The 26,291-nt window shown below is 37.5% G+C and overlaps 1 protein-coding gene across 1 annotated transcript; it reads left to right on the top strand.

Annotated features, from left to right (window-relative positions):
- Nucleotides 1-314: 314 nt before the first annotated feature.
- Nucleotides 315-26,291, top strand: mcf2a (MCF.2 cell line derived transforming sequence a). Its single transcript, XM_084429911.1, has 30 exons — nt 315-907; nt 5,593-5,661; nt 5,844-5,958; nt 6,272-6,362; nt 9,216-9,335; nt 9,418-9,534; nt 9,616-9,765; nt 10,577-10,698; nt 10,788-10,902; nt 11,853-11,972; nt 12,055-12,246; nt 13,043-13,234; nt 13,860-14,031; nt 15,074-15,156; nt 15,716-15,798; nt 15,878-15,944; nt 16,057-16,172; nt 17,753-17,822; nt 17,930-18,022; nt 18,112-18,204; nt 19,409-19,534; nt 19,606-19,827; nt 20,048-20,140; nt 20,568-20,646; nt 20,734-20,797; nt 22,487-22,587; nt 24,205-24,317; nt 24,417-24,529; nt 25,450-25,553; nt 25,657-26,291. Exons 1-30 carry the CDS (start codon nt 814-816, stop codon nt 25,695-25,697), a joined length of 3,330 nt encoding a protein of 1,109 aa, XP_084286037.1. The 5' UTR covers nt 315-813; the 3' UTR covers nt 25,698-26,291.

The raw sequence follows: 26,291 nt of genomic DNA on the forward strand, positions 1-26,291 counted from the left end.
TTGTCTTTGTGCAATTTTCCCACACGTCATACTTTTCTGTATTCTGAACAATGCAACTTCTTAGTCTTGGAAGAAAAAATAGTTTTGCTGTCAATAGTGATATTCAGAACAGCCTGCCTGTTTGTGTGTGTGTGTGTGTGTGTGTGTGCTTGTAAGGCTGAGAATGGGTGTAATACAGCATGCAGAGATCCTTTACAGCAGTGAGAAAGTCACTGCCTGTGAGGGAAAACTGACCAATGAGGAGGGTGGAGATCAGCAGTGGGCGGGGTCTAAACTCCACAGTGGAGTAAGTCAATGGGGAGGGAGTTGGCGGAGTGTCAATAGTCTGAGTCTAACAGCGATGCAGATCTGACGCACTCTATCTCACAGGAGTTTGCAGCCGGATGGAGTGTGTGTGGTGTGTGTTTTAAGAGAGCAGACCGTCAGCACTGTGGACAGGAAACCCTTTTAATGCGATTCACTTTTGGGACAGGATTTCATCCTCTCTGCCCCTCCCTTATGTGTGTGTGTGTGTGGTTTTTGTAAGCTGAGATGTGATATTGCAGTGCTCACCAGCTGCAGCAGGCTGTTTGCCATACAGTAGATATTTCCAGATAGCGTTTCCTCCAGCGGGGGACTGTCCGTGCTGCTGGAGTTTGTGGATGCACTTGCTCCTGCTCAAGGTGACTTGAGGAGTTCATAGGCACGGAACTGAAGTGGAGCCTCAGCTGGGATCTGATCTGTGGAGGTAGTGAAATGAATCCTTGGTGGAGTAGGATGTGAGGGCCTGACAGGCCCAGAGTCAAGTCACCCCTCTCCGGGAACAGCCAGGGAATGGGCTCGGCCTCTCCTCAACAGCCCCAAAAAGACATGGAGGGCTATTACAACCTATTGCAGGCAGGCTCGGAGCTGGAGAGCACGCTGCAACGTGAGTATATGTTTACATGTATGTGTCTTTAAAACTACCACTTTAACTTAAGGAGAGCATGTTCTCAGGATGTTCACTGGTGTGTTATGTAGTATTGCTGGGATTATGTATGCTATTTATAGTTTTGGCCATAACCTAGATCTGATATTTGATAATCTGCTTGAATGATGTGTAAGATTCAATCTTTCTGTAATGACATGCATTGGGAATTCCAGAACCATATGTTGGAATTCTGCATGGATGAACAGTTTTCTATTGAAAAGCATAATGTTTCCATGAAATCTCAATATTATGAGTGTTTTGATGGGCTTATACAGTAAGCTTTCAGTTTATAATCATACAATGTGAATTTGGGCCAGCAGTGAGATTTGAAAATAGAAGTTGTACTGTCCATTTTAAAAACAAGGCACGTTGAGAGACAGAAAGTAGAGCACCGGTATTATTAACCCCCTGCCCTGCTCTCTGTCTCTCAATTCGGCTTTAAACCCAGAGGATGTTCCTCAGACAATGACTCAGCATCTTCATTTTTAGCCAGTGTCTTTCCACAGGCGTCACTTAAATGCATTTAAAGGTCCAAGTCTGAATCACTCAATTCTGTTGTGTGTTATGTAATATTTACTATAACGCATTATGTAATGCTTCGGATTCCTCAAAGTGATCGTAGCAGGATTAGCATTGGCAGCGTGGCTCGGGTCATTGGCATCTGTCTCCATGTTGGTGTTGTTTTTATGTGAGTGTAAGTGTCACGTCTGTGTTAAAGTAACGCTGTGGAAAGGTGTTTATTATGTTGTAATGATGCAGTGTAATACGAGACTGTAGTCCCTCTCAGGCCGAGACAGGTTCACAACAACAACAGAGTCATTGTGAACACATGTCTGGCTGGTGCATGCCCAGAATGTGTTCAAAGAAAGTCAGATGTTAGTATTCCTCAGTATATTTGACACAATAAGTTTACAATTATGATGAAGTGTATTTAAATCTGAACTTGCTTTCTGAGTTGCCTTTCAGTACTCTGTGTTGTTAATCCTCAGATCTGAACTCTCACCCCTTCATTCCCACAACCACATTACATTAGATCTGGTTTTAAATGTTAATAGGTTAGTTCAGCCAAAAATGATCTTTCACAAATGAAGATCTTTTTGATGAAATCTGAGAGCTTTCTGTCTCTCCATTGACAGTCTACGCAACTGAAACTTTGACGCTACAAAAAGTTCATAAAGAGATCGAGCGGTTTAGTACACATTTTCTGAAGAGACTTGATCGCTTAATATGATGAACAGGTTTAATTTAGTTTTTGGGTGAACTATCCCATTAAGATAAGATTTAAATTTAATTTATTACAAAAGCTTTGATTTACATTGTATGTTATAAATGGAAATTAACATGTGCTAATCATTCATGACGCTTCCACATTTATGCCAAAAATGGCCCCAAAATGTATTTGGATATTAAACCACACTTAATTGATAAATATCATAGATGAAATATTAAGCCAAGTGGCACACATGATTCACTGTCAAGGTGATTTTTATTGAATATACAGTATGATTTTTAGTAAGGTCAGGTGTAGTTCATCACATTAAAGGGGTTGTTCATTCAAAAATGAAAGTTCTGTCATCATTTACATAAGTTGTTCCAAACCCGTCTAAATGTATTTGTTCTGCTGAACACAAAGTAAGATATTTGGAAGAATGTAACCAAACAGTTAATGGGGCACTATTGACTTCCATTGTATTTTTTTTCCCCATAAGTCAATGGTGCCCTATATCAGCTGTTTTGTAACAAACATTCTTCAAAATATCTTCTTTTGTGTTCAGCAGAACAAATAAATTCACAGAAGTTTGGAACAACTTGAGGATGAGAGAACTTTCATTTTTGGGGGAACTATCCCTTTAACCACTACCATTTGACAACCAATACATTTCTTTTTTGTGTAATGTTTTACTTGGTATATTTCCTCTTGGCTTGATAGGTAGCCAAGTGTACACATACAGGTGTAAGTGTAACTAAAGTGTCAAAATACTTTTGAGCTTGTGAATCGAAAAAAACATGTTTATCTAAGCTTGTTGTCACCGTCTGTGGTTTAGGCCTAGTGCTTTTCTAAATTTACAGTAGAAAAGCTCATGCAATAATCCTCTTAACATTCAAGCCCAAAATATCTACAATGATGTTTGTGAAACAATCAGAAATGGTTATTATTTAGCCTACTCAGAGGTAAAATTTTTTTTTTTTTTTGGATCAGCACAGTTTGAATTAACAGCCTTTCTCAAAATGAATCATTAATGCATTTAATATATACTTCAGCCTTTAAAAATCAAATATAAACACAACAATCACAACACTGAAACCAAAAAATACTGTCTTTTTTTTACTGTACTTTTTTTACTGTTTTTTACCCCTGTTTTGTCTTAATCTGAGCATATTTGAGACAAACAAACCTGTCTCTTACAGGACAGATCAAAGTCTATCTGTAGTTACTGAATCTTAGATTTGTAAAGCAGTACAGGTTTGTTTAGTGAGAAGCCTTCTGAGTAAAGGCCCGGTCACACCAAGAACGATAACTATAAAGATAATGATAACTATATTAGCGTACACACCAGCTTACGATGTCGTGACGTTGTTTACTCTAAGCGTGCGCTGCAGTTTTGTCACCTGTCGCTTTAAATGCGTGAGCTCTTTAAAGGGATACTCCACTTTAAAATGAAAATTCTGTCATCATATACTCACCCTCATGTTGTTTCAAACCTGTATGAATTTCTTTCTTCTGCTGAACAGAAAGGAAGATATTTAGAAGAATGTCAGTAACCAGACAGTTTCTGGTCTCATTGACTTCCATAGTAGGAAAAAAATATACTATGAAAGTCAATGAGACCAGAAACTGTCTGGTTACTGATATTCTTCTAAATATCTTCCTTTCTGTTCAGCAGAAGAAAGAAATTCATACAGGTTTGAAACAACATGAGGGTGAGTATATGATGACAGAATTTTCATTTTAAAGTGGAGTATCCCTTTAAAGTAGGATGGATTCTGATTGGCTGTCGTTGTTTTTATCGTTCAGCTGGAAAAAATCGTTCAGAATGTGATTCCCACGATATTGTTTCTCTGTGCTGTTATTTTTGTTGTTGTGGTGTGGACTCCTATTCTTTTATATTTAGAACGATTTTTAGAACTATATCTTTATAGTTATGGTGTTAATGGGGCCTTTAGACATGCCACATCACATGGACGGAACCAGAATGTTTATTTTGCACAGACTGGATGAAATCTCTTGAACACACCCTCAAAGGAGTGTAAGCTGTGGTTTTCTATCTATGTTGTTTTATAAGGGCGATGCTGCCTAAAGTTAACAGTGTCAGGCCAATGCTGGGGTTTCTTATAAAGCCTGAAATCACATGAAGAACAAACAGAGAACGATGAGCAAATAGGCTACTCCAGTTATTAGTGCCTAAACAGACTCAATGAAAAATAGGAAATGTCTAAATATATTAATTTGATTAATGATTTTAATGATTAATCTTTTCACAGACCTTAACCTCTATTTTTATCATTGCATGGTTTAGTCTAGTTTAAATACATCTCACTAAAATTGACTACAATTATTGATTTATCTTGAATAAAAGGGTTCCCAGAAGTCTCATTAATTTAGATTTTGAGGTGTATATATACTGTATGCAGTATTTAATGCTTTAAACTATCGAAACTGTCTCGAGTGCCATTAAATATTCTGTCGGGACATTCATCTCTGCCCCAGCAACATTGTACCTGTTGGAAACTCATTAAACTTTAACGTCAGCATTCATTTTTTATTATAATAGGTTAAGTTAGCTAGCAGTTTTTTTTACACATTACAACATGTTTGTTAGCATTCTGCTAGACATGACCCTATATTTAAGATCAATAGCATGTTTAACCACCACACACCCTTAAACCAATGCACTCACACATTTCTTCTCTTCTCTAGTTTGCTTATAGTTGTCAAATAAACCTAGCCTTGTATATTATATTTACATATATGTTTGGCTCCTTGATGAATTGCTTGAAGTCACTTTGGAAAAATGCGTCTGAATACATAAATGTAATTGTGTGTGTGTTTTTATTTTAATCTATCATGGTTATAGTATAGAATGTGGGGAGCCTTATAGTAGGAAAAAAGAAGCTTGATTTCTATGTAACTTGATAAAGACCTGAAATAATCAATCTCTTCTACAGCGTATTGCGTTTCCCCTTGCGGAATTCATTTGTTTTTGTTTGCCGCAGACTCAGGAAGTGAGTTGATGGTGAAGTCACTGGAGACCAGTGTTGCTGTATGTGTAATTTGAACACATCCTCTATTGTCAACCTCCACTTTCAGTATATTGTAGCATGAGACGAGGCTCAGAGGAAACCGAACCACCGTCTATGGCTTCAGTCCATCCTGATGGTTCTGCAGGCATGAATGCTTAAGACTCATTCCCACTTACTACTAATGTTGTTGTCAATATTACTAAGGATTCCATTAACAGATAATAACTTTAGCATTTTATATAGCACTGTGAATTACAGCTGTACTTTGTACATATGAACACTGGGTGGTGCTGCTCTTCAAATTTCACATAACTGTGACAAAGCCACACAAACTCACAGAAACATGACCTAAAGCTTGCTGCGGTGTTATTTATGTGTGATTTATATGTGTGTCTCCTCAGAGGTCACAGTGCCTGTGAGTCTGCAGGAAGTGGCCGGCTACATTGAAAAACAAGTGGCCTATTTATCAGGTGGGGTTTCTGTTTTCTATTTTTTGGAGACGTAAAGTACATTATACATGTGGACTAACGGCTTGTCTCATCATATCAGATAAACTTCATTAGGATGAGATGTTTGAGATAGGATAAATTTCAGCTGCCACAGAATTTGTCCTTGACTTAGTAATAATTTCATGTGTTTATTTGGATTACAGGGGGATGTGGTGAGGACTCTAGTGTCATCATCACTCTCCCAGAATGCTCTGCTTTCAGTGACATTCCTGAAGAAGCCCTGGCCAAAGTTCTTTCATACCTCACACTGATCCCAAGGTCTGTGTCTAATATTTACAAGCCTCTTCATCTCACTGCATTGCAGTACAGCAAAAATCCCTTATGTATTCTCTTCACATAAAGCCTTGCAAAAGCCCTTACAGAAATTGAGCTGTTATATATATATATATATATATATATATATATATATATATATATATATATATATATATATATATATATATATATATATATATATATTTCAATGCAAAAAAATCCAGTGTACATTTTACATACATTATACATATTTACAATGCCAATGTTCTTAACCAAGAAGTTACTGTGATACCTGATGCATTTCACATGTTTTCAGAGCACGGCAACCTGGTGTAAAATTTATCATCATTTTAGACCGAAGATTAGATACTTGGACCTCAATCAAAACAGCACTGGCAAGGATAGCGGTGAGAGATTACAATGTTTTATTTATAAATTTTTTTTTTTTTTTTTGAAGCAAAAGGCTATGAAGTGTCATTTAGAATGATCATTTTATTATTATTATTTTGTATTATAATATATTATTTTAATTTGTTTATAATACACCATACATATATATATATATATATATATATATATATATATATATATATAGATATGAAGAGTTCAGATGCAAAAGCCTCTAAGTGCCATATGAAATTTTCTTCTAGAATGATCATTTTTATCAAGCTTGTATATTTAAGTTCAGTAATTTCACTTAAATGGCAATGAAAATTACCTATGAATTGTCATTTAAGTGAAAATACTAAACTTAAATATACAAGCTTTATAAAAATGATCATTCTAGAAGAAAATTTCATATGGCACTTAGAGGCTTTTGCATCTGAACTCTTCATATATATATATTCAATGAATATTATAATGTATTATAGCCTAACTGTGGTTCAATTATTCATGAGATCATACAATGCATTATACGGTGCATTAAAAGACATAATTAGTGCATTAAAAATGCTTTTATAATGCATTGTACATAAAGGTTTTAAGTGTTGCCAAGTTTTCATATATATTTCTGAAGATATATATATATATATATATATATATATATATATAATATTTCTTTTACACATTTTTTTGACTATTGATGTGTTTTTAGGATGCATTTTTTCTAAAGGTTCAAAATCTGTGATATTCTTGATTATAATGATCCTAAACATCATAATTTACTTTTAATTCAGAAAGTGAAAATAGTTGCACGTAGATGTTCAAGTCATTTGTACTGATTGCATATTTATTGTAGTTTTGAAAAGCTTAATAGAGCTAGGCAATAAATAAATAAATGAGCACAATTGACCCTTATTTGTCCTCTGGGGATTGAATGCACCACGCGCCTGTATTTACTGCGCTCTGCTAAACTGCTCTTGTCGCTGTCCGCGGTGCTGAAGTGCATCAGCGCAGTTACAGTACAGTACAGTACAGTATGTGCTTACTGCCCATTTCTCTGAGCTTTAGCCTGAATAAATAACTAAATGCGGCAGCTCTGACTGAAGTTTGATTTTAATAACAGCTTGCAGAACAGTGTGTGAAATCCGAGCTCACTGCGAGGCAAAGGGAATGCATGAGTTAGCACAAACCATGCGCAGGTTTTTACATGATGACGCTCTTGAGGCGAGGGAGAGGTGAGGAGACCGCAGGAGAGACGGTGCTGCCACCCTCCCGACGCTGCGGCGATGAATCCTGCAGACCGTCCACTGCGCCGGGCACCGGGCTGCCACAGCAGGATGGGCGAGGTCTTAAAACATCCTCATAAAACATCGATAATTATGAGTGAGCGGAACTACAGGCGTGGACCTCCGAGGATCCGCCGCTCCACGGTAATGTGTCTTGAGTAGTTGCAGTAAAGAGTTGGACTGAAGTTTAGATGAGCTCAATGCGGCAGCGCGAGCTCATAGCGGTACACTGCGGCGCGACGGACGCCTTTAGCTTAGTCATTCGTCCTGGGTATGCTAGCGAAGGCGTTATTGATTCACGTAACCTATAAAGATATGTATTGTTATGAATTTAAGCGACATCCGAGTGAATATTGTCGCAGATGATGCTATGTTTACAAATACGTAAGGACGAATCAATGTCAAGTGGTGTCCTTTCAGTGTGCTAAGATAAACTATCGCGACTTCCTGTTTCTGTTGTCAAAGTAATAAATAAGGCTGGTTAGACCGATATGTTTCAAATTCTTGTCATGTCATTCAGCTCGTGTCTTCTCTATAAGCTGTGTAGTTAGGTTACAGTAGATGTCACTGAGAGCAGCTAAACAGACTGGTGATCTTATCATGTTAACTAGTTTTAGTGTTGTCTGATCAATTTGATTGACAGCTTGTTGATGTCTGTCCAGACTTATTGTCAGTTGTCTTTGTGACTGATGTGTGCTGTCTGTGTTCCTACGGGACATGGAGTAGCATCACATTCAATTCAATGAGTAATATTTGAACTTTAGAATTTGTACTTTTTATTGAGGTTTATTTTTAATGTACTTTATGTTTCCCATATACAGTGGGGTCCAAAAGTAAGATACCACATTGAAAATCTGGGATTTAATCCTGGAAATGGATAACAACAGAAAATATGAAGATTTAAAAACAGAGGCATTATGATTTAAAGTGATTTCAGAAATATGATTCCGTGCCATTTCTAAATGACCAATCAGATACTTAAATTTGTGACATTTGATAATGTGAACTCATTTTCACAGATGTTCAGATGTTCTTAGAGCATACAGCAGTTAGTCTCACTTTTAAAAGTACAACTTGCACAATCGTGCAAGCCAAATAATACATTTTTGTAAGGAAATAGGAAAGGATTGATATAAGTGCTTTAAAATTTTAAAAGTTCTCATGTCTACTTTGAACTCCAAATGGTGAAAATTACATTGTAACCATATTTATTTATTTATTTATTTATAATGCAACGGGAGACTTGCTGAGGCTAATTTCATAGCTAGCATTTGTACTAACTTTATTTGGCCATGGGAATTATTGTGCTGGAAAGAATTTAAATTAATAGTGAATAATTGAAATTGATCATATTTCATTTTTGAAAATGAAACGATTTTTATTTTAACATTGAGTCTGGGATGAAGGTAAAACAATCAAATCTAACCATTAAAGGCAATTGAAAAACGTTTTTTCCAAAGTTTCCATGGAAGTCAGCATTCCTTAAACATGTTAACATTTTTTTTAAGGGTTAAGCATGCCTTTATCTGTCCCTTAAGGTGGCCTGTCCTTGTGTGTCTGCCAGGCTGATTTCATCTCTCTCTGTCTTAGGCCTCATTCCCTGGAAACCTTCACCTGGTGTTGGTGCTGAGACCGACCAGCTTCTTCCAGCGTACCGTCACAGATCTCGGCTTCCGCTTTAGTCAAGAGGACTTCATGCTCAAAATGCCAGTATGACTCATTACAACCTCAATTCTTTGTAATTTTACAATCTTTGCAAACTGCAGTGACCCCACGTGTGTCTGTTATTAAGGTGGTGATGCTCAGCTCTGTCACAGATCTGCTGCGGTACATTGATGAGAACCAGCTGACCTCAGAGTTTGGAGGAACTCTTGACTACTGCCACAGCGACTGGATAGTCTTGAGAACAGTAAAGAACGATGCAATGCATATATTAACTTAATACACAAAAATATCTTGTTAAACAAGGCAGTCTCTTTGCTCATTACAGGCCATTGAGAGTTTTGCGGTTTTGGTTAAAGACATTGCTCAGATGCTGCAGGCGTTTGGTACAGAGCTGGCTGAGACACAGTTATCAGAGGAGTGCAGTGCTATTGAGTTCCTACTGATGTCACACACCGAGAAATACAGGAGACTTAAGGTACAGCTCAATGAGGCGCTCGTGTGTAGGGAGTGCTCTCAATAACATCAAAAGCCATTTAGCCTAGCATGTACAGTAGATGACTACTGTTCAAAGTAGTCTGTTTGTGACATTATATATGTCTTTACTGTCACTTTTGATCAGTTTAATGCATCCTTGCTGAATAAAAGTGTTAATTTCTTTCAAATTTTTTTTTTACTGACCCCAAACTTTTGAACAGTAGGATATAAAGTATAGTGTATACTCATTAAATAATACATTTTTTTGTAATTGTCTAGTTTATAAATATACAATTATCTTGCACCAGTCTCTAAATTAATATGAGGTTAGTAGAGGGGCATGCAAACTCATTATAAAAGAATTTGCAAAATGATCAAATGATTAGTAATAGTCAGAAATGGACAAAAATAATAATAATAATGAAGAAATAATGTACTGGATATGTTAAAGGTGACCTAATACCTTTGACAGGACAATCTATTAAACAGTCTCTCACAGCCTCTTTTTTTTTGCATCAGATTAAACATGGTGTCTACCCTAACTTCGGTCCTTTGTTTATACCACTTGCTTTTGCCAAGTAAAACATCAAAAATATTTGATGTACCAAACCTAGGGGAATAAACTATGATTAGCGTACACAGAACTTAGTGCGTTAAAAGAGAGCACAAAAGGTCTATTCCACCCCAGTCTGCAGTCCCTGTCTAGTCTTTTCTTGAGTTTGTCCAGCCCCTCTGGGCTCTCACTGTTGTTTTGTTCCTCGATTTTGTGATGTCAATGATAGCAGTGTTGTTGTTAATATTCATGGGTGAAGGATGCCATCAGATCTGTGATGAGGGAAGGGCGGCAGCTACTCTCTAACCTGGAGACTTCGAGGAAGGAGGCGGACGCTGACACGCGCTGGGACATGACACAGGACTGGGATACCATGCAGAGGTATGCGTCACATATACACACACATGTTCCTTTCCAAAATGACATGAACTTTTTGAAGTTTCCTAACTTAGATGTATGTGTTCCTGCAGGCTGCTGGCTCAGCTCACAGATATGGAGATGGCTTTTGATGGCTTCTTTGATAAACACCACCTCAAACTGCAGCAGTATTTACAACTACTGAGATATGAGCACAGTTTTCAGGAGGTGAACTAACTTTCTGTCTCTAACATCGAAAACGGCTTCTGATTGTTTTAGCCATGATCACATTGTACTGATATACAATCTTGGCTCACAAACAAATGCTTTATACAAAGCCAGTGTAGGCATTTGATCATGAAATGATTCTGATCATATCCACATCTTCTGGGTAATTTTGATCTGTCAAGGCAAGAGTTTGCATTTTATTCAAAGTGACTTTTTTTGATGAACCTTATATTTTTTTAAGTTTTGGCATTGTATACCAGGACAATTGCTTAATACTTAATGCCTTGCAATAGAGTGCTGCAGTGATGGCATATTTTTTTAGGCCAACCCTGAAGTTAATATAACACTGGTGAAAATATCTTGAGTTTGTATTCACCACAAACCTTATTTCAGGCTTTTAACCAAAATCCCATTACAAAAACCCATTGACTTCGGGACGATGGAACCAGAACTCGTTTCGGGTTTTGTCTTATAAAATACGTAATCCCCACAGCACTCTATAAACATCTTGCTAATTTTTTATAAAATGTAGCAAAACCATAGTAAACAGTACCATAGTGTTTATACAGTATGACATGGCCAGGCAATGAGTAAATCTAAAATAATATACTGTATTGTATATAATGTATGACAAAATCACTTTGTTCCACTGAATTCAACATGGTGCTCAGTATTCAACCAATGATGCCAGAAGTCATGCAAAAATAAATATAAATAAAATTCTAAAATGCTGATAGTTTTTATTATAATAGTAAAACTGCATTATATTAATTATTCAGTTACAAATTCTGGAATCTTGCCCTGCTTTTCAATTCTTTTCTACACCCCTGCAACAAACACGAGCAATTTATCTTACAAGAGTAAAAGTAAAGAAAAGAAAGATTGATCATCTTCTGTGATAATAATAAGATTCATTGAAGGTATTTTAACACATTTTCTCTTTCTGTCAGATGGAGTGCTCTTTAGAGAAATTAAGAGCACAGGAAAGGAAGATAAGTGTCACAGGAGAATCCCTGTCCCAAACAGAGCAGACCGTCAGAGAGTTGGACAATCTGGAAAAACGTGCGCAGGTAGCTGCATCATGCCACCCTGTTCATGTTGTACATGCAGTCACACATATACTGGTGTTTCTGACAGCAGTGTGTGTTTTAGGAGGAGATGAGTCGGGCTCAGGTTCTTATCCTGCACGGGCATCAGCTGGCTGCTGGGCACCACTATGCCATGGCTCTGATTATCCAGCGCTGTAATGAACTCAGACATCAGTGTGACACCCTGACCTCTGCCCTCAGTACTAAAAGCAACTCACTGACACAAGCACTGACCCTACTGCGTCGCCTCCAAGAGGTGAGATAACACATTCCCTCTTTATTTTTTACAGAATCTCATTTACTGTTATGGTCGTTAAGATTTTTTTTAATCATTTTGAAAGAAGCCTTTTATTCTCAATTGTGTCTGCATTTATTTTATCAAAAATAAAGTAAAATCAGTAATATTGTGAAATATTATTACAATTTAAAAAACAGCTTTCTGTTTTAATATATATTTTTAAATATTATTTATTTCTGCGATGGCAAAGCTGAATTTTCAGCATCAGTACTCCAGTCTTCAGTGGCACATGATCCTTATTATATCAATGTTATAAACAGATGTGCTCCTTAAATTCTTTGTGCAAACTCTAATATATTATTTATTTATTTATTTGAAAAAGAAATCTTTTGTGACATAAATGTCTTTGCTGTCACTTTTAATCAATTGAATGTGTCCTTGCCGAATAAAGGCCAATTCACAACAAGGAGGATTTCTGTAACGATAAAGATATCATTTTAAATATTGTTCTGAATCAAAACTTTTTTGCAGCAATGCCATAGAAGAACAATTTTTGGGTTCCCCAAAGAAACTTTCAGTGAACAGTTCTTAAAATAGCCATTTTTTTTCTTAGTGTGAAGAACATTTTAGTAATCTAAAGAGCTTTTATCCATAATAAAGAACCTTTTGTCCAATGAAAAAGTTCCATTTATTTTAAAGGTTCTTAATGGAACCATACATGCCAATAAAGAACCTTTATTTTTAAGGGTGTATATATTTGACAATATTCCAGTGTCTTGATCTTCATGGATTTGTAATATTTTTTGTCCTGCAGGCTCAGCGGTGGTGTGATGATGGCGCTTATCTCTTGGCCAATCAGCAGGTGGATAAATTCCAGTCTAAAGAGGGTGCACAGTCAGCTCTTCGAGATATCGAGAAGTTCCTGGAGGGGGCACCACCTCTCCTCGGTGCAGGCACGGATGTGCTCTTTCTGGAGAATGAATCTGTGCTCACTCCTTATATACAGGTGAATACTGACAGACTACGAAAAGACTAAGTTCTTACAGACAGTAATTACAGAAATGTACATTTTAGCTTTTGATTGAAGCTGAAAGTTTTGATTGTTCAGTATCTGTCGTATTTATGACTGATTTGGCTGATGTTCAGAATAACAATTGATCAATATGGTTCTCTAAATGGCTAATTCCTAAAATTAGATGTTTTGAATATTAAGCCGCTTTTCCTCCTTCGGGCTGAGCGGTTCTGAGGACGGCAAGGAACAGTTCCAGATATATTATTAGAAACCATAATAATGCTGTTCCAGATATAGATTACAAACTGTTCTCAGCCAGGAATTCTCAGCCTGGTTGGCTGATAGAGTGTGTGTGTGTAGTGACATCGCCACTCAGGATTGGTTACTTGTCTGTTGCCTGGCTGCCAGTTTCTCAGTAGCTTGCCAAGCGATTTCTTCTTGAGCAGAGTATCTGATCATCCTTCACAACGCAGTCGCTATTTACATCTTATACCATCTGTAAACTCTTGCAATGACTGATGTATTTGTATTGGCCCGATGGTGGAAAAGCGGCTTTTGGCTACATTCTAGGCAATGTATAAATGTAAATGCCTAATTATGTGTGTCTGTGCTGTTTCAGGCTCATATAGAGAAGACGTTTCAAAAGCATAGCTCTGTGCAGGCTCTAATTCAGTCCAGACAGAACTGCCTGAGGAAACTGGCACACAAACACGTCCGGCCAATTCAACTGGTGGCCCCTCGACCAGAGAACCTACCACGCTCAAAATCCCCCCTCTTCTCCCCCAAACATGGTATGTGCCGGCACAAGACCTTGAAAAAGACTATTTTTATAATAAATACTTTGATTTAGGTCCACTTATCCTCAATATGTTTTCAGCCATGAGTTCTCACAATCTTATAAATAGTTCATCCTTCTCAAGACTCTGCATTACATGTTTCATATCTGAGAGATGAAGCTAGACAGCAGCCAAACAACCTACTACACAGCTGCTACTTCTTACTAATAAATCCCTGCGGATAATGCAGACTTCCTGGGAAGTTGTGAAATAGGGTTCACATTAAAGCTCTTTTGATAATTTTTAACTCCAGGGACACACAACAAAGGATTTTTTTATGACCTACAGTCAAATGAAAGCCTTTGTGTAAGTTAGGAAGGATCACTTTTTGTTTACCCCAGAATGCAAAGATTACATTTGATTCATTCTGATTGGTCAATAGTGGTCAAATTTTGTGTAATGACCATTAAACTGTATACGTCATTAGTGACCATGGCAGCTTCTAAATATGTTCGCTTACCAGTCCTGAGAAAAATTAAATTGGATTGCAGAATAATAATATATTTTAGATTAAAATTATGGATGAGTTAATTGTGAAGGAGACGATAAAGGAGAGAGATTTCTGGCACTCAGTATTCTTTAGAGAGCTGAAGCACTTTAAGATGGAGAGATCAAGGGAAGAAGCGATAGAGATGTGCAGAGCTCACCTGACACACAGTGATCTTCAGCACAGCTGGATAACAGCCCATCAAAAGTGATCTGACAGGAACGCAAAGTAAAGAAGGATCTGTAGCTGAAACAAGGGCTTTAGGGTGGATTTTATTCACTTACAGAGGTCATAAACTTCCAAAGTCAGATCCGTGCTGTCTGAATGTCGTTGTTGATATCAAATGATTGGTCATAGTGCTGTGGATGTTAATGTTTAGTGTTATAGTCACTGGTCTATTTTAGTAAAGCAACCTTTAAAAAATGACAGATGCTTTTCTTGTAAATGTTTTGAGTGTTGTGTTAGTGTTAATTCTGTGTTGTATCCACCTGCTCTTCTTGTTTAAAGCAGACTTTAATTCCAGTTTAAAGTTCACCTTTGACCTTCCACTGCCAGGCAAAAGAACATCAAGGAAAAGCCCAAACTGCAGGAAGGTAAACAGTACTTTTTCATTTGCAAGGTTCTTTCACTACCAATGGTCCGAATTTACTACCAATGTCATAATACAATATATGGATGTTTCTTCAACTGTAGAAAATAAACTCTCTCACTAGTTTAATGTTTGTTTGTCCAATCACAGTAGAATTCTTTCATTTTGGTCTGAAACTCATTTCCATCACATCTTAAATGATTTTTTGTATTATTGTGATTTATTGTAAGTCTCTGTAGTGGAAATTATGGTGCCATTTTAAACTTTTGCTTTGCTAAGGATAATTTCATTGCTTGTATCCTAAATACATTTAAAAATCACAATTAAATCACACATTTCACAATTGACAATCGTTAAAACGTTAAAAATCTGAAAATGTGATTTAATCGTGATTTTTATTTGTATTTAGAAAACTTAAAAAATAAATATATTTGTCAATATTTTGTTTGGCATATATAGTATAAAAGATGATAAAGATCAGAAAAGATACAGACGACATGTGCAGTATGTGTGGTTTGATTAAATCAACATCAGGAAATCATTTAGTGTTTTATGCGCATCAGATTGAGGTGATTCATGATTATCAGATGGCCAGCCCTCTCCCCTACAGTATAGATGGAGAAGACAGCACTGACCTGCTCAAACGGTGAGTCTGCTGTCTGACACGGTCTGTTTAAATGACACTCTGACGTGTCTGACGACCCTGTGAATGTGTGTGACTCCAGACATGTGATGAAGGAGCTGATAGAAACCGAGAGGATCTATGTGGAGGAGCTGCTGGCGGTGCTCCTGGTAAGATGACCTTCATTTTTCTGATTGTGGCACTGAAAATAGAGTTTAAATGTACTGTATGAGGTGTTGATGCTGTGGATTTGTTTATGATCTCTCTCACTACATTTTGCAGGGCTACAGGGCTGAAATGGACAATCCGTCTCTTGCTTCGGTCCTGCCAGCAAGTCTTCGCAACAAGAGAGATGTGCTGTTTGGAAACTTGCCTGATATCTACAACTTCCACAGCAGGCAAGGCCACACACAGTCACACACACAGAGAACTTCATAACGCTGCTAACGGCAGGAGCAAAATGTTAACAGTAACTTCAGACGGAAATATGATTCTGTTTGCTGTGAGATAAAGCAAGTCAGACACAACTGCACATTCTCAGTTTTGACTTCAAGACACCTTCATAAAACATCTTATTTTAAATAAAACTTATCGGTTTATGCAGCTGTGTTTGCCAGCGGCTTTGAAACCTGTCTTCCCTGCTGGGTCTTCATCCCCGGGTGAGGCAAATTGCCAAATTGGTTGACTGCAGGAAGTCGTTACGCCAATTAAAGCACTTTAATTACAGCTAAATGGCTGTTGGTCAAATAAGGATTTGATTAAGCCAATGAGAGCTCAGCTGGAAGGGAGCGCATCAGCAGAGCGGGGGCTCTGATAGACAGCTGTGACCCCTCACTGAGTGTCAGTCAGTCTTATCTATTACTGAGACGGAAATAGGCATAGTGCGACTGGGGAACCGAAATAGTTGCTAAATTATTTATATGTACTAGATATTGCATAGTGCATATTTGTAGTGAATATTACATTGAATACATACTAATTGTAATTGCATACTAGATTTTTACAGCACATATACTATGTGTATATGTGTATACACATTTAAACTATGCGTTTGTGGTGTAAATTTTATTTAATACATACTAATTGTAGTGCATACTTAATGTAATGCACACTAATTGTAGAACATATATGATTTGTACATACATATCAACACACAATACACATATATACAATACACATACACTACCTTTCAGAAGTCAGTAAGATTATAAGGCTATACACAGCAAACATTTATTTCTTTATATTTCTTGCCTTGTTTTCCAGTAAAAAAAAAAAAGCTAAACATCCTTACAACAAAATAAATTTACTTGAGAAGCAAAATCGTTTTAAAATAAAGACTTTTAGTTTTTAGTGAATATATTTTGAATTAAGTGTCTTTTATTGTTTTTTTTGACAGATTTATGTTTAAAACAAGAAAACATTTTGTGGTTAGAAACATACTAATGAGATACTAAAGGATGTGGTTAAATATAGAATAATATTTTAAAATGTATATACTACCATTCAAAAGTTTTTTTTTTTTTTTTACTTTTATTCATAGAGGATGCATTTAATTGATCAAAAGTGACAGTAAAGACATTTATAATGTTGCAAGTTATTTATTATTTTAAATAAATGCTTTTCAACTTTCTATTCATCAAAGAATCCTGACATCATTTACAATAATAAGAAAAGTTACTTGATCACCAAATCGGCATATTATCAGAATGATTTCTGAAGGATCACATGACACTATAGAGTGAAACTTCACAAAAAAATAAATAAAGCTTTGCCATCACAGGAATTATGTATACAATGTCTAGTATGCATAAATATTTTAGCAACTATTTTGGTTCCTTTTTTCCCTGTCACACTATGCCTCATTCCATCTCTGTAATAGATAGACTGACTGACACTCAGTGAGGGGTGTATAAAACAAATAATTACCTCTATCTATATATATATATGAATATGCATGTATATGTCTTTTGTTTTCCAGTGTCTTCCTACAGGATTTGGAAAGTTGTCTAGAGAGTCCAGAGGCAGTAGGGGCATGTTTTCTGGAACGGGTGAGGAAGTTTAAAACACCGTATGAGAATAATTTGAGGTTAGTGTTCATGTCTTTACTCGTTTTTTCACGAAACAGATCTAACATTAAATATCTGTCTATTTTCAGAAAGACCATTTCCATTTATATGAATGTTACTGTCAAAACAAGCCTCGATCTGAGTCCTTATGGAGGCAGTTCTCTGACTGTCCGTTCTTCCAGGTAATAAAAACCATCTCCATCTATAATCGCACTTGCAGCTCACTGGCATGCATCTAGAAAAAATCTGAGATGTGTGCTTTGTGTTTCAGGAGTGCCAAAAGAAGCTGGAACATAAACTTGCTCTTGACTCATACCTGCTGAAACCAGTCCAGCGCCTTACGAAATATCAACTCCTATTAAAGGTGTGAACTTTAGCTGAATACAAATAGGACGCTTTCACACTACAGTACATATTTTGGTGCCAAGTCCGTTTGACCAGAAAATTGTACACCTCAGTGTGCTTGAAAAGGTTGTCTGGGATAAAGGTTAATGTGATCTGCAATTGGTATCATATCATCCTGCAATCTTGTAATTTTAGTCCACCAAGAAATACACTCACCAGCCACCTGTTCAACTGCTCAAGTTGTTTAGGCCTGAATTTAGCGTAAACAGTGTGAAAAGCATGGATACAATATCAATGGTTCAGGCTGCTGCTGTTGGTGTAATGGTGTGGAGGGTATATTCTTGGCACACTTTGGGCCCCATAGTACCAGTTGAGCGTTGTTTAAACGCCACAGCCTACCTGAGTATTGTTGCTGACCATGTCCATCTCTTTATGAGCACAGTGAACACATCTTCTGATGGCTACTTGCAGCAGGATAACACACAAAGCTCAAACCATCTTAAACTAGTTTCTTGAATATGACAATGAGTTCACTATACTTAAATGGCCTCCACAGTCAACAGATCTCAATCCAGTAGAGAACACTTGGGATTTAGTGGCATGAGAGATTCGCATCTTGGATGTGCAGCCGACAAATGTGCAACAAATGCGTGATGCTATCATATCAATATGGACCAAAATATCTGAGGAATGTTTCCAGGATCTTGTTGAATCTATATCATGAAAAATAAGGCAGTTTTGAAGGCAAAAGGGGGTCCAACCCAGTACTTACTAGGTGTACCTAATAAAGTAGCCAGTAGTGTGTAGTTTCTGTGATGAAAGAATAAGGGTTAATATTGTTAGGTAAAACTATTAAAAACATTTCTGTTAATTGAAATAGTTGAAATAATATTAAATATAAATATTATAAATATTTATTCTAATATTAGAATATTAGAAATGTTGCCTTAGCAATAAACTGAAATAACTTTAAGTTGAAGCACTACATTTAAAAACCATAACCGTAAATAGAAAATAAAACTGAACTAAAAATAAATTAAACCTAAATAGCAATATTTTAAAGAAATAATAAAATGACCAAAGCACATTACACTATTATTAAACTAAAATGAACAAAAAATAAAAATACAAAAATAAAAGCTAAATCAATCAGTACTAAAATAACACTAGCAAGCATCTTTTTGTCAATAATGAAATCAGGAATTGTTTGTGTCTGATAACAGGAGCTTCTGAAGTACAGCTCAGGCTGTGAGAGAGTTTCTGAACTGCAGGGGGCGCTAGCAGCCATGCTGGACCTGCTGAAGTCAGTCAATGACTCAATGCACCAGATTGCCATCACTGGATATGAGGTGACATTTTTACCAACTTAAAGTGAGTGTCTGTGTGTGTCAATGCCTAGTTAACATGTTGTTCGTTGCAGGGCGAACTCAGCGATTTGGGCCGTGTGCTAATGCAAGGCTCCTTCAGTGTGTGGATTAGTCATAAGAAGGGTCCGACCCGCGTGAAGGAACTGGCCCGCTTCAAGCCCATGCAGCGACACCTGTTCCTGCACGAGCACGCACTGCTCTTCTGCAAGCGGCGGGAGGAACATGGAGAGAACGCCGACAAAACTCCCTCCTACAGCTTCAAGCACTGTCTTAAGGTATGGCACACTTCCTGCTGTGAGCACGTATACAAACCCAGGAAGCCCTGGAGGCATCACATGTGCATGCATCGCTGTATATCAGCCGGTTTGTTCCTGACAACATTCTTTCCTTGTTTTTAAAATGATGTTATACTGTATGTCACAGGATATGAAATGTTTATACAGCAGGTATCTATGTATCTGACTGTGAGTATAAAATGGTGTGTTTATGATGCAGATGAGTGCAGTAGGCATTACGGAGAATGTCAAAGGAGATGTGAAAAAGTTTGAGATCTGGTACAGTGGCAGAGAGGAAGTCTATGTGATACAGGTAAGAATGAATGCAATTGCAGTCTGAGCGATTCTTCTCAACTCATTTTCATAGAGGTTATCATTTCAATTAGATCCGTCAAACCACAATTTGCACTGTAACTGTTGTCCAAATGCCAAATAATGAAACCTAGAGAACTACTTACACATTTATCAAGCTTCAAATAAAAACATGATTCACGGTCAATAGACCATTTCTGACCGCCCCCTTTTTCTTACATAATATTCCGAAATGAATGCTCAAACATACAGTATTATGTATTTGATATGTTACTCATACAAATACAAAATAAATCAAAAAGTAAATACCAAAATGAGATCATTTTAAAATGAATAAGATAGCTACAAACAAACTAAAGAAAGTATCATTTAATGGACTGTGATAATGATTACTATTATATACATAGATATGCAAAAACTTCCCATAGGCACCCACAGTGGAGGTGAAGATCGCCTGGCTGAACGAGATCAGAAAGATTCTGACCAACCAGCAGAAACAACTCAAAGGTTTCAACACATTTCCCATGATAAAATGTCATTGTTATTCCACCACAAGTCCTCTGAGTAATCTGTCATTTTCTCTCGTTGGTCCAGAGGAGTTGTGTCACTCTGCTGCAGTCTCAGAGCAGATGCAAATGTCTCCTCCCCTCTCCGTGAGGTAAGAGTCCACTAATGTGCAAAAACACTATCCCTGAGCCCCCCCTCTCTAATCCCTCATAATCAACACTCACCAATCACTCTCTCTCCTTGACCCTTTGGCTTAGACCAGCTTTTTTGCTGCTTTTAGCTGTTAGATCTCTTACATGACATTTCCTTCCCAGAATCCTGCCAATAGCTTTTACAGTACCATTCCTGCTTTTATAGCCCCTGCTTTAGCAATACATGTGTAAGCAGGGTCCAAAATTAACTTTTTTTTTTAATTAAATGCAACTTTTGTGAATTGAGAAAGTTTACCTGCAATAAATATACAGGTCATAAAATGTTAGTTTTACATTTCATATTTATATTACATATTACTCAAATTATATTTTATTTTATATTTATTATATATGCTGTATATATGTTTGTATATATATATACACATTCAAACGACTGGGGTCAGTAAGTAGGACACAGTGTGACTAAATGTGAGAGTAAAGACATTTATAATGTTACATAAGTTTTCTATTTTAAATAAATGCTGTTCCTTTGAGTTTTCTATTAATTAAGGAATCCTGCACAACTTGTTTTCAACATTGATAATAAAAAGAAATGTTTCTTGTGTAGCAAATCAGCATATTAGAATGATTTTAAGATTTTAAAACAGAAAACAATAGATAGATATAGATAGATAGATGTTTTGTTAAGTAGATTTGAATCGCTCGTCACTAACATCAGTGAAGGTCAGATTATCATTATTAAAATTTGAATTAAGTCATATAATGTTGGAGTTACTTATAAAGTAACTGGCCTACTGCTGAGTAGGTGTTTTATCTACTCGCCATGGTCGCAGTGCTATTTTTAATTTAGTTCATTTTGGACCCTGTGTGTAAGCCTGACATATTTCTTGTATTTGCATATATGGAACCCATACACATTCAGGTTGTCTTATTTTAACAAATCCAAAGTCAAAGTGTATGAAAAAAAAGTATTTGTGATGATGATGATGGGGATGAAGCCGCTGTGTGTGGTTGCCTGTCCTCCCACAGGGCCGTGCGGCCTTCCCGTGGCGTTCTTAAGGGCTGCCTGCCCCGCCTGGACCTTGTGTCCCTGTCGGGGGGCGTGTGTGTGTGCCTTCGCGCTCGGAGCCCACGCCTCACTCGCCCCTCCCAGCGACAGTGACGCTCAGTGGTAAAGCAGGCGGGATCTGTGCTCCGTCACATACAGGGCTTTAACCACCATCGCTGTCCCTTCCATACACACCTAACCCCTCCGACCTCACCAGCAGTGCCCTGCTCATCAATATAACAGGCAGATGCTTTGCCAGCTCATCTCTGCATCTGTTTTGCATGACATGCAAACAAAAGAGAACACCAGAAGAGTTTAGTTTGACTCCATTGTTTTGGCTGTTGAACAATGCTTTGAAGACAGGCCTTTTTTTTAGATCAAGACAGATATGCTAACAAGCTCATCCTGTTGAGTCGTATCTCAATAAATCAAGAGCGTATCTCTTTATTTTCTCTCCATTTCCTTATCAGCACATCTGTTATGAAAGAGTCATGAAATTTCTGCCATCTGTCCATATCTGCCAGCTTCTTATATGGTTTGTGCTGAGCTGATGGCTGGTTTTGCTCCTGTTTCATGTATAAGATATGGTGTATGTGTGAATAATTGTTTATTCACTTCATGCTCTGCTCTTGTCCCACAGCAAACAGCAAAGAGCGTCAGTCAGCTCAGAGGGGACTGAGTCAGGCCACAGCAGTCCAGACCCGTTCAGCTGCTCTAGCCAGCACCAGCGCAACAGACGCAGTGAGTATTACACACTTACACACATACACAGGGTTAGTTCACCCAAAAATTACGGCCGTTACCGGATGCCAGTGATTATAGTTTAAAAAGTTATAAATATGGATATTTTTCTTACAAAAATGCATCGCTTCACTTCAGAAGGCCTTTATTAATCCCCAGGAGCCATATGGCTTACTTTTATGATAGATGGATGATCTACCATAAAAGTAAGGTACCATTCACTCCCATTCTAAAGCTTGGAAGAGCCAGGATGTGTTTTAATATAACTCCGACTGTGTTTGTCTGAAAGAAGAAAGTCATATATAACTAGGATGGCTTGTGGGTGAATTATGGGATAATTTTCATTTTTTGGGTGAACTAACCCTTTAAGTATGCTGTTTAAGTATACAATGCAGACGTGAATGCATTAGGCCAACACAGTGCAAGTGTAGTCTTATTGTACAAACTTAATTGTAAGTACTTACCAAAAAAGTAAGGTAAGTTCGTATAAACGCTTCTAAAAACGTATACTTATAAACACTTTCAAAGCAGCATAGTTAAAGGGTTAGTTCACCCAAAAATGAAAATTCTGTCAGTAATTACTCACCCTCATGTTGTTCCAACCCCGTAAGACCTTCGTTCATCTTCGGAACACAAATTAAGATATTTTTAATTAAATCTGAGTGCTGGCTCACTCCTCCATAGGCTTCTATGTGACTGAAACTTGCTGGCCCAGAAAAGTTATTAAAGAGATCGTTAATATAGTCCAAGTGACTCCAGTGGCTCAATCTTAAGTATATCAAGCGACGAGAATACTTTTTGTGCGCAAAAACGAACAAAATATCAACTTTATTCCACTATTCATTTCCTTCTATCTGGGCCTCGAGTTAGTTCACGTAGTGTTTTTGCGCAGCGCGTCTGTGTTACACGTCACCACGCATCACACACATGACCAGCGTCGGCCAATAGTGAGCCTACGTGGTGACGTGTAACACAGGCGCGCTGCGCAAAAACACCACGTGAACTAACTCGAGGCCCAGATAGAAGGAAGTGAATAGTGGAATAAAGTCGTTATTTTTGTTGTTTTTTGCGCACAAAAAGTATTCTCGTCGCTTTATAAACTTAAGATTGAGCCACTGGAGTCACTTGGACTATATTAACGATCTCTTTAATAACTTTTCTGGGCCAGCAAGTTTCAGTCACATAGAAGCCTATGGAGGAGTGAGACAGCTCTCAGATTTAATCAAAAATATCTTAATTTGTGTTCCGAAGATGAACAAAGGTCTTACGGGGTTGGAACAACATGAGGGTGAGTAATTACTGACAGCATTTTCATTTTTGGGTGAACTAACCCTTTAAAGTGTAATTTTTACTGTTTCACCTGATCCTAGACATCACACTCAGTGTAAAACCTTTATCCCCATCACCACAAACTTCAAGCCAAAGCTCAAAGCCACACACAAGCAGTAAACATGAAGGAGCATGTGATTTCTCCACCCACATACATGATCTCTAAGCTGGCGCAGGCTGTCAGCATCAGTTGAGTTAATCAGACACTGTATAGTGAATTTTGAACGTGTTTCATGAATCAGAATGCAAGAGTTTACACTGAAGCATGTGTGCGGTGTGTTTGTGTAGGCTGGCCGGGCGCACCTTATTCTGTAGATATCTGTGAAGGTCTGGAGGACTGGAGTGGAGCAAACAGCCTCTCTAACCCGTCTGACACTGAGGAGGAGGACGCCGCTCATCTGGTGAGACATCCCACACTCACTTATTTCAGATGTGCTAACTCGTGTAGGGTGACGGCGTGACGCACGTTTTTTTTTTTATAGCCTTCACTTTTGTTTTAGGTTCCAGGGAGATATAGGGCCTTTGTCGACTGGAGGAAAGCCGGGCTGGATAACTTGATCATTAAGTGTGGTGATATCATACAACTACAGCATGAGGAAAATGATGGCCAGTGGTGAGTGATGTGTGGGGAACATAAAGGGATATTCTGGGTCAAACGCCACTTAATAAAGGAATAGTTCATTGGAAAATGAAACTTCATTCCAAACCTGTACGACTTTCTTTGCAGAAAACAAAAGATACTTTGAGAAATGCCTCAATGTTTGTTTGTCCATACAATGAAAATCAATAGTCACTGTTTGGTTCCCAACATTCATTAAATGCATCATATTTTATGTTCCACAGTAGGAAAGTCATACAGGTTTAAGCAACATGAGGGTTAGTAAAAATTGACAGAAATTTCAGGGTGAACTATCCATTTAAACTCAACAGAATCATGAATTTGATTCTTTCAATGTGTAAAAAAAAAAAAAAAAAAAGTGTTGTGAAGCATTGTGAGAAATGTAGTCCTATTATCAAAAAGAACAATTTTAACAAGGGTTGGGCAAAGGGTTTATTGCAAAATTCTGAATTAAAGAATTAGATTCCTTTCAAAGGCACGTTGCTTCACTAGTTTCACTACTGCAGTTATATAAATGTAAATTTATTTTAATTCTACTTCCTAACATAAAAAAATCTAAACCCTGTTTGTTCACTCAATTTAAATAGTTCAGATCCAGGAATTGAATTCAAAAGGCGTTCTCAATTCTGAATGGTGCAAAACCCTGAACTTTACAGATCAAATAATACATGTATTACTGAATAATTCATGCAAGTGCTTTAACGACAACAACAAAAAATGCATTCGCATTTCTGCTTTTATACACTCCGTAAGCTTTGACTATAGGTCAAAATGATTTCTGTAGCAACTATAGTTCTTAACCGTATTATTTAATTAACTGGCTTACGGTAGTTAAAAAAATGATAATTTCACAACACTAAAGTGGCTTTAAATGTTAGTTTGGTGTGAATCAGTTTAGTTGTGAACTGTCACAGGCTGGTGAAGAATCTGAGTCGCAGACAAGAAGGCCGTATCCCTACTGCCAACCTGCAGGGCATTCTGGGAGACCGCATCAAGAATCACTCCAACCGGCTTGGAGGTGAGAGTCTATTTGGACATTTGCTGCCCGTTTAGTGTAGTTCCCTGAAGAGACGAAAGCTTCCTTGTTGCATATGATCCATGCTGCCCTATCTTCTCTGCAGATCCAGGGAATCGTAAAGCGCGGAAGCTCAGTTCACCGTGAAGGAATCATCTAGTGCTATATTGGACCTTCACATTCACACTTGGTAGCTCATTTTGGACGAGACGACACGGATTCAGACTTGACCAGCAGGATTGTATTCCAACGTTCTTGTTCTGATCGTCACTGCGATCAGACACTACTAAAATGCAAAATACATATTGGGTTTTTTTTTTTTACACCTTACAAGAGATCATCATTTCAGAATACCCAGAGAGCGCTCTTAAAGATCAGTCCTACGCCTAAGCACTTCAGTCCTCCTGACTACGTGAAGCCTAGAACATTCTGACTCTGGGATTGTCCCAGTAGACTTGACACTTTTTTTTAATGAATCAAGGCCCATCAAAACCTCTTCTTATCTGGCCTTTGTGGCTGTCTTCACTCTTGAAAACATTGACCAATGAAAACATTGTGTTCGTAACGGACCTGGATTTTTAAACTGTGCGTATGTGCTGTTATTTATCGTGTACTGTTACTGTTGTTGTATTTATCCTGTTTGAACAAACAGAGCTCTACCTGTGAGCTTTAATGCCAAATCATGCAGTGCCATAATGCCCGTCTCCCCACTTTAATTTAATGTAGTGCACTAGTTACCTC

This window comes from Rutilus rutilus (genome assembly GCF_951802725.1).
Source record: "Rutilus rutilus genome assembly, chromosome: 14".
Classification (NCBI taxonomy): Eukaryota; Metazoa; Chordata; class Actinopteri; order Cypriniformes; family Leuciscidae; genus Rutilus; species Rutilus rutilus.

What these genes read in the sequence shown, in the direction of transcription:
- mcf2a (XM_084429911.1), top strand. Translation starts at nt 814, where the DNA reads ATGGGCTCGGCCTCTCCTCAACAGCCCCAAAAAGACATGGAGGGCTAT. An exon ending in ACTGGATAGTCTTGAGAACA is followed by an intron (nt 9,535 to 9,615) that starts GTAAAGAACGAT and finishes TGCTCATTACAG; the next exon opens with GCCATTGAGAGTTTTGCGGT. An exon ending in ATCTGGAAAAACGTGCGCAG is followed by an intron (nt 11,973 to 12,054) that starts GTAGCTGCATCA and finishes TGTGTGTTTTAG; the next exon opens with GAGGAGATGAGTCGGGCTCA.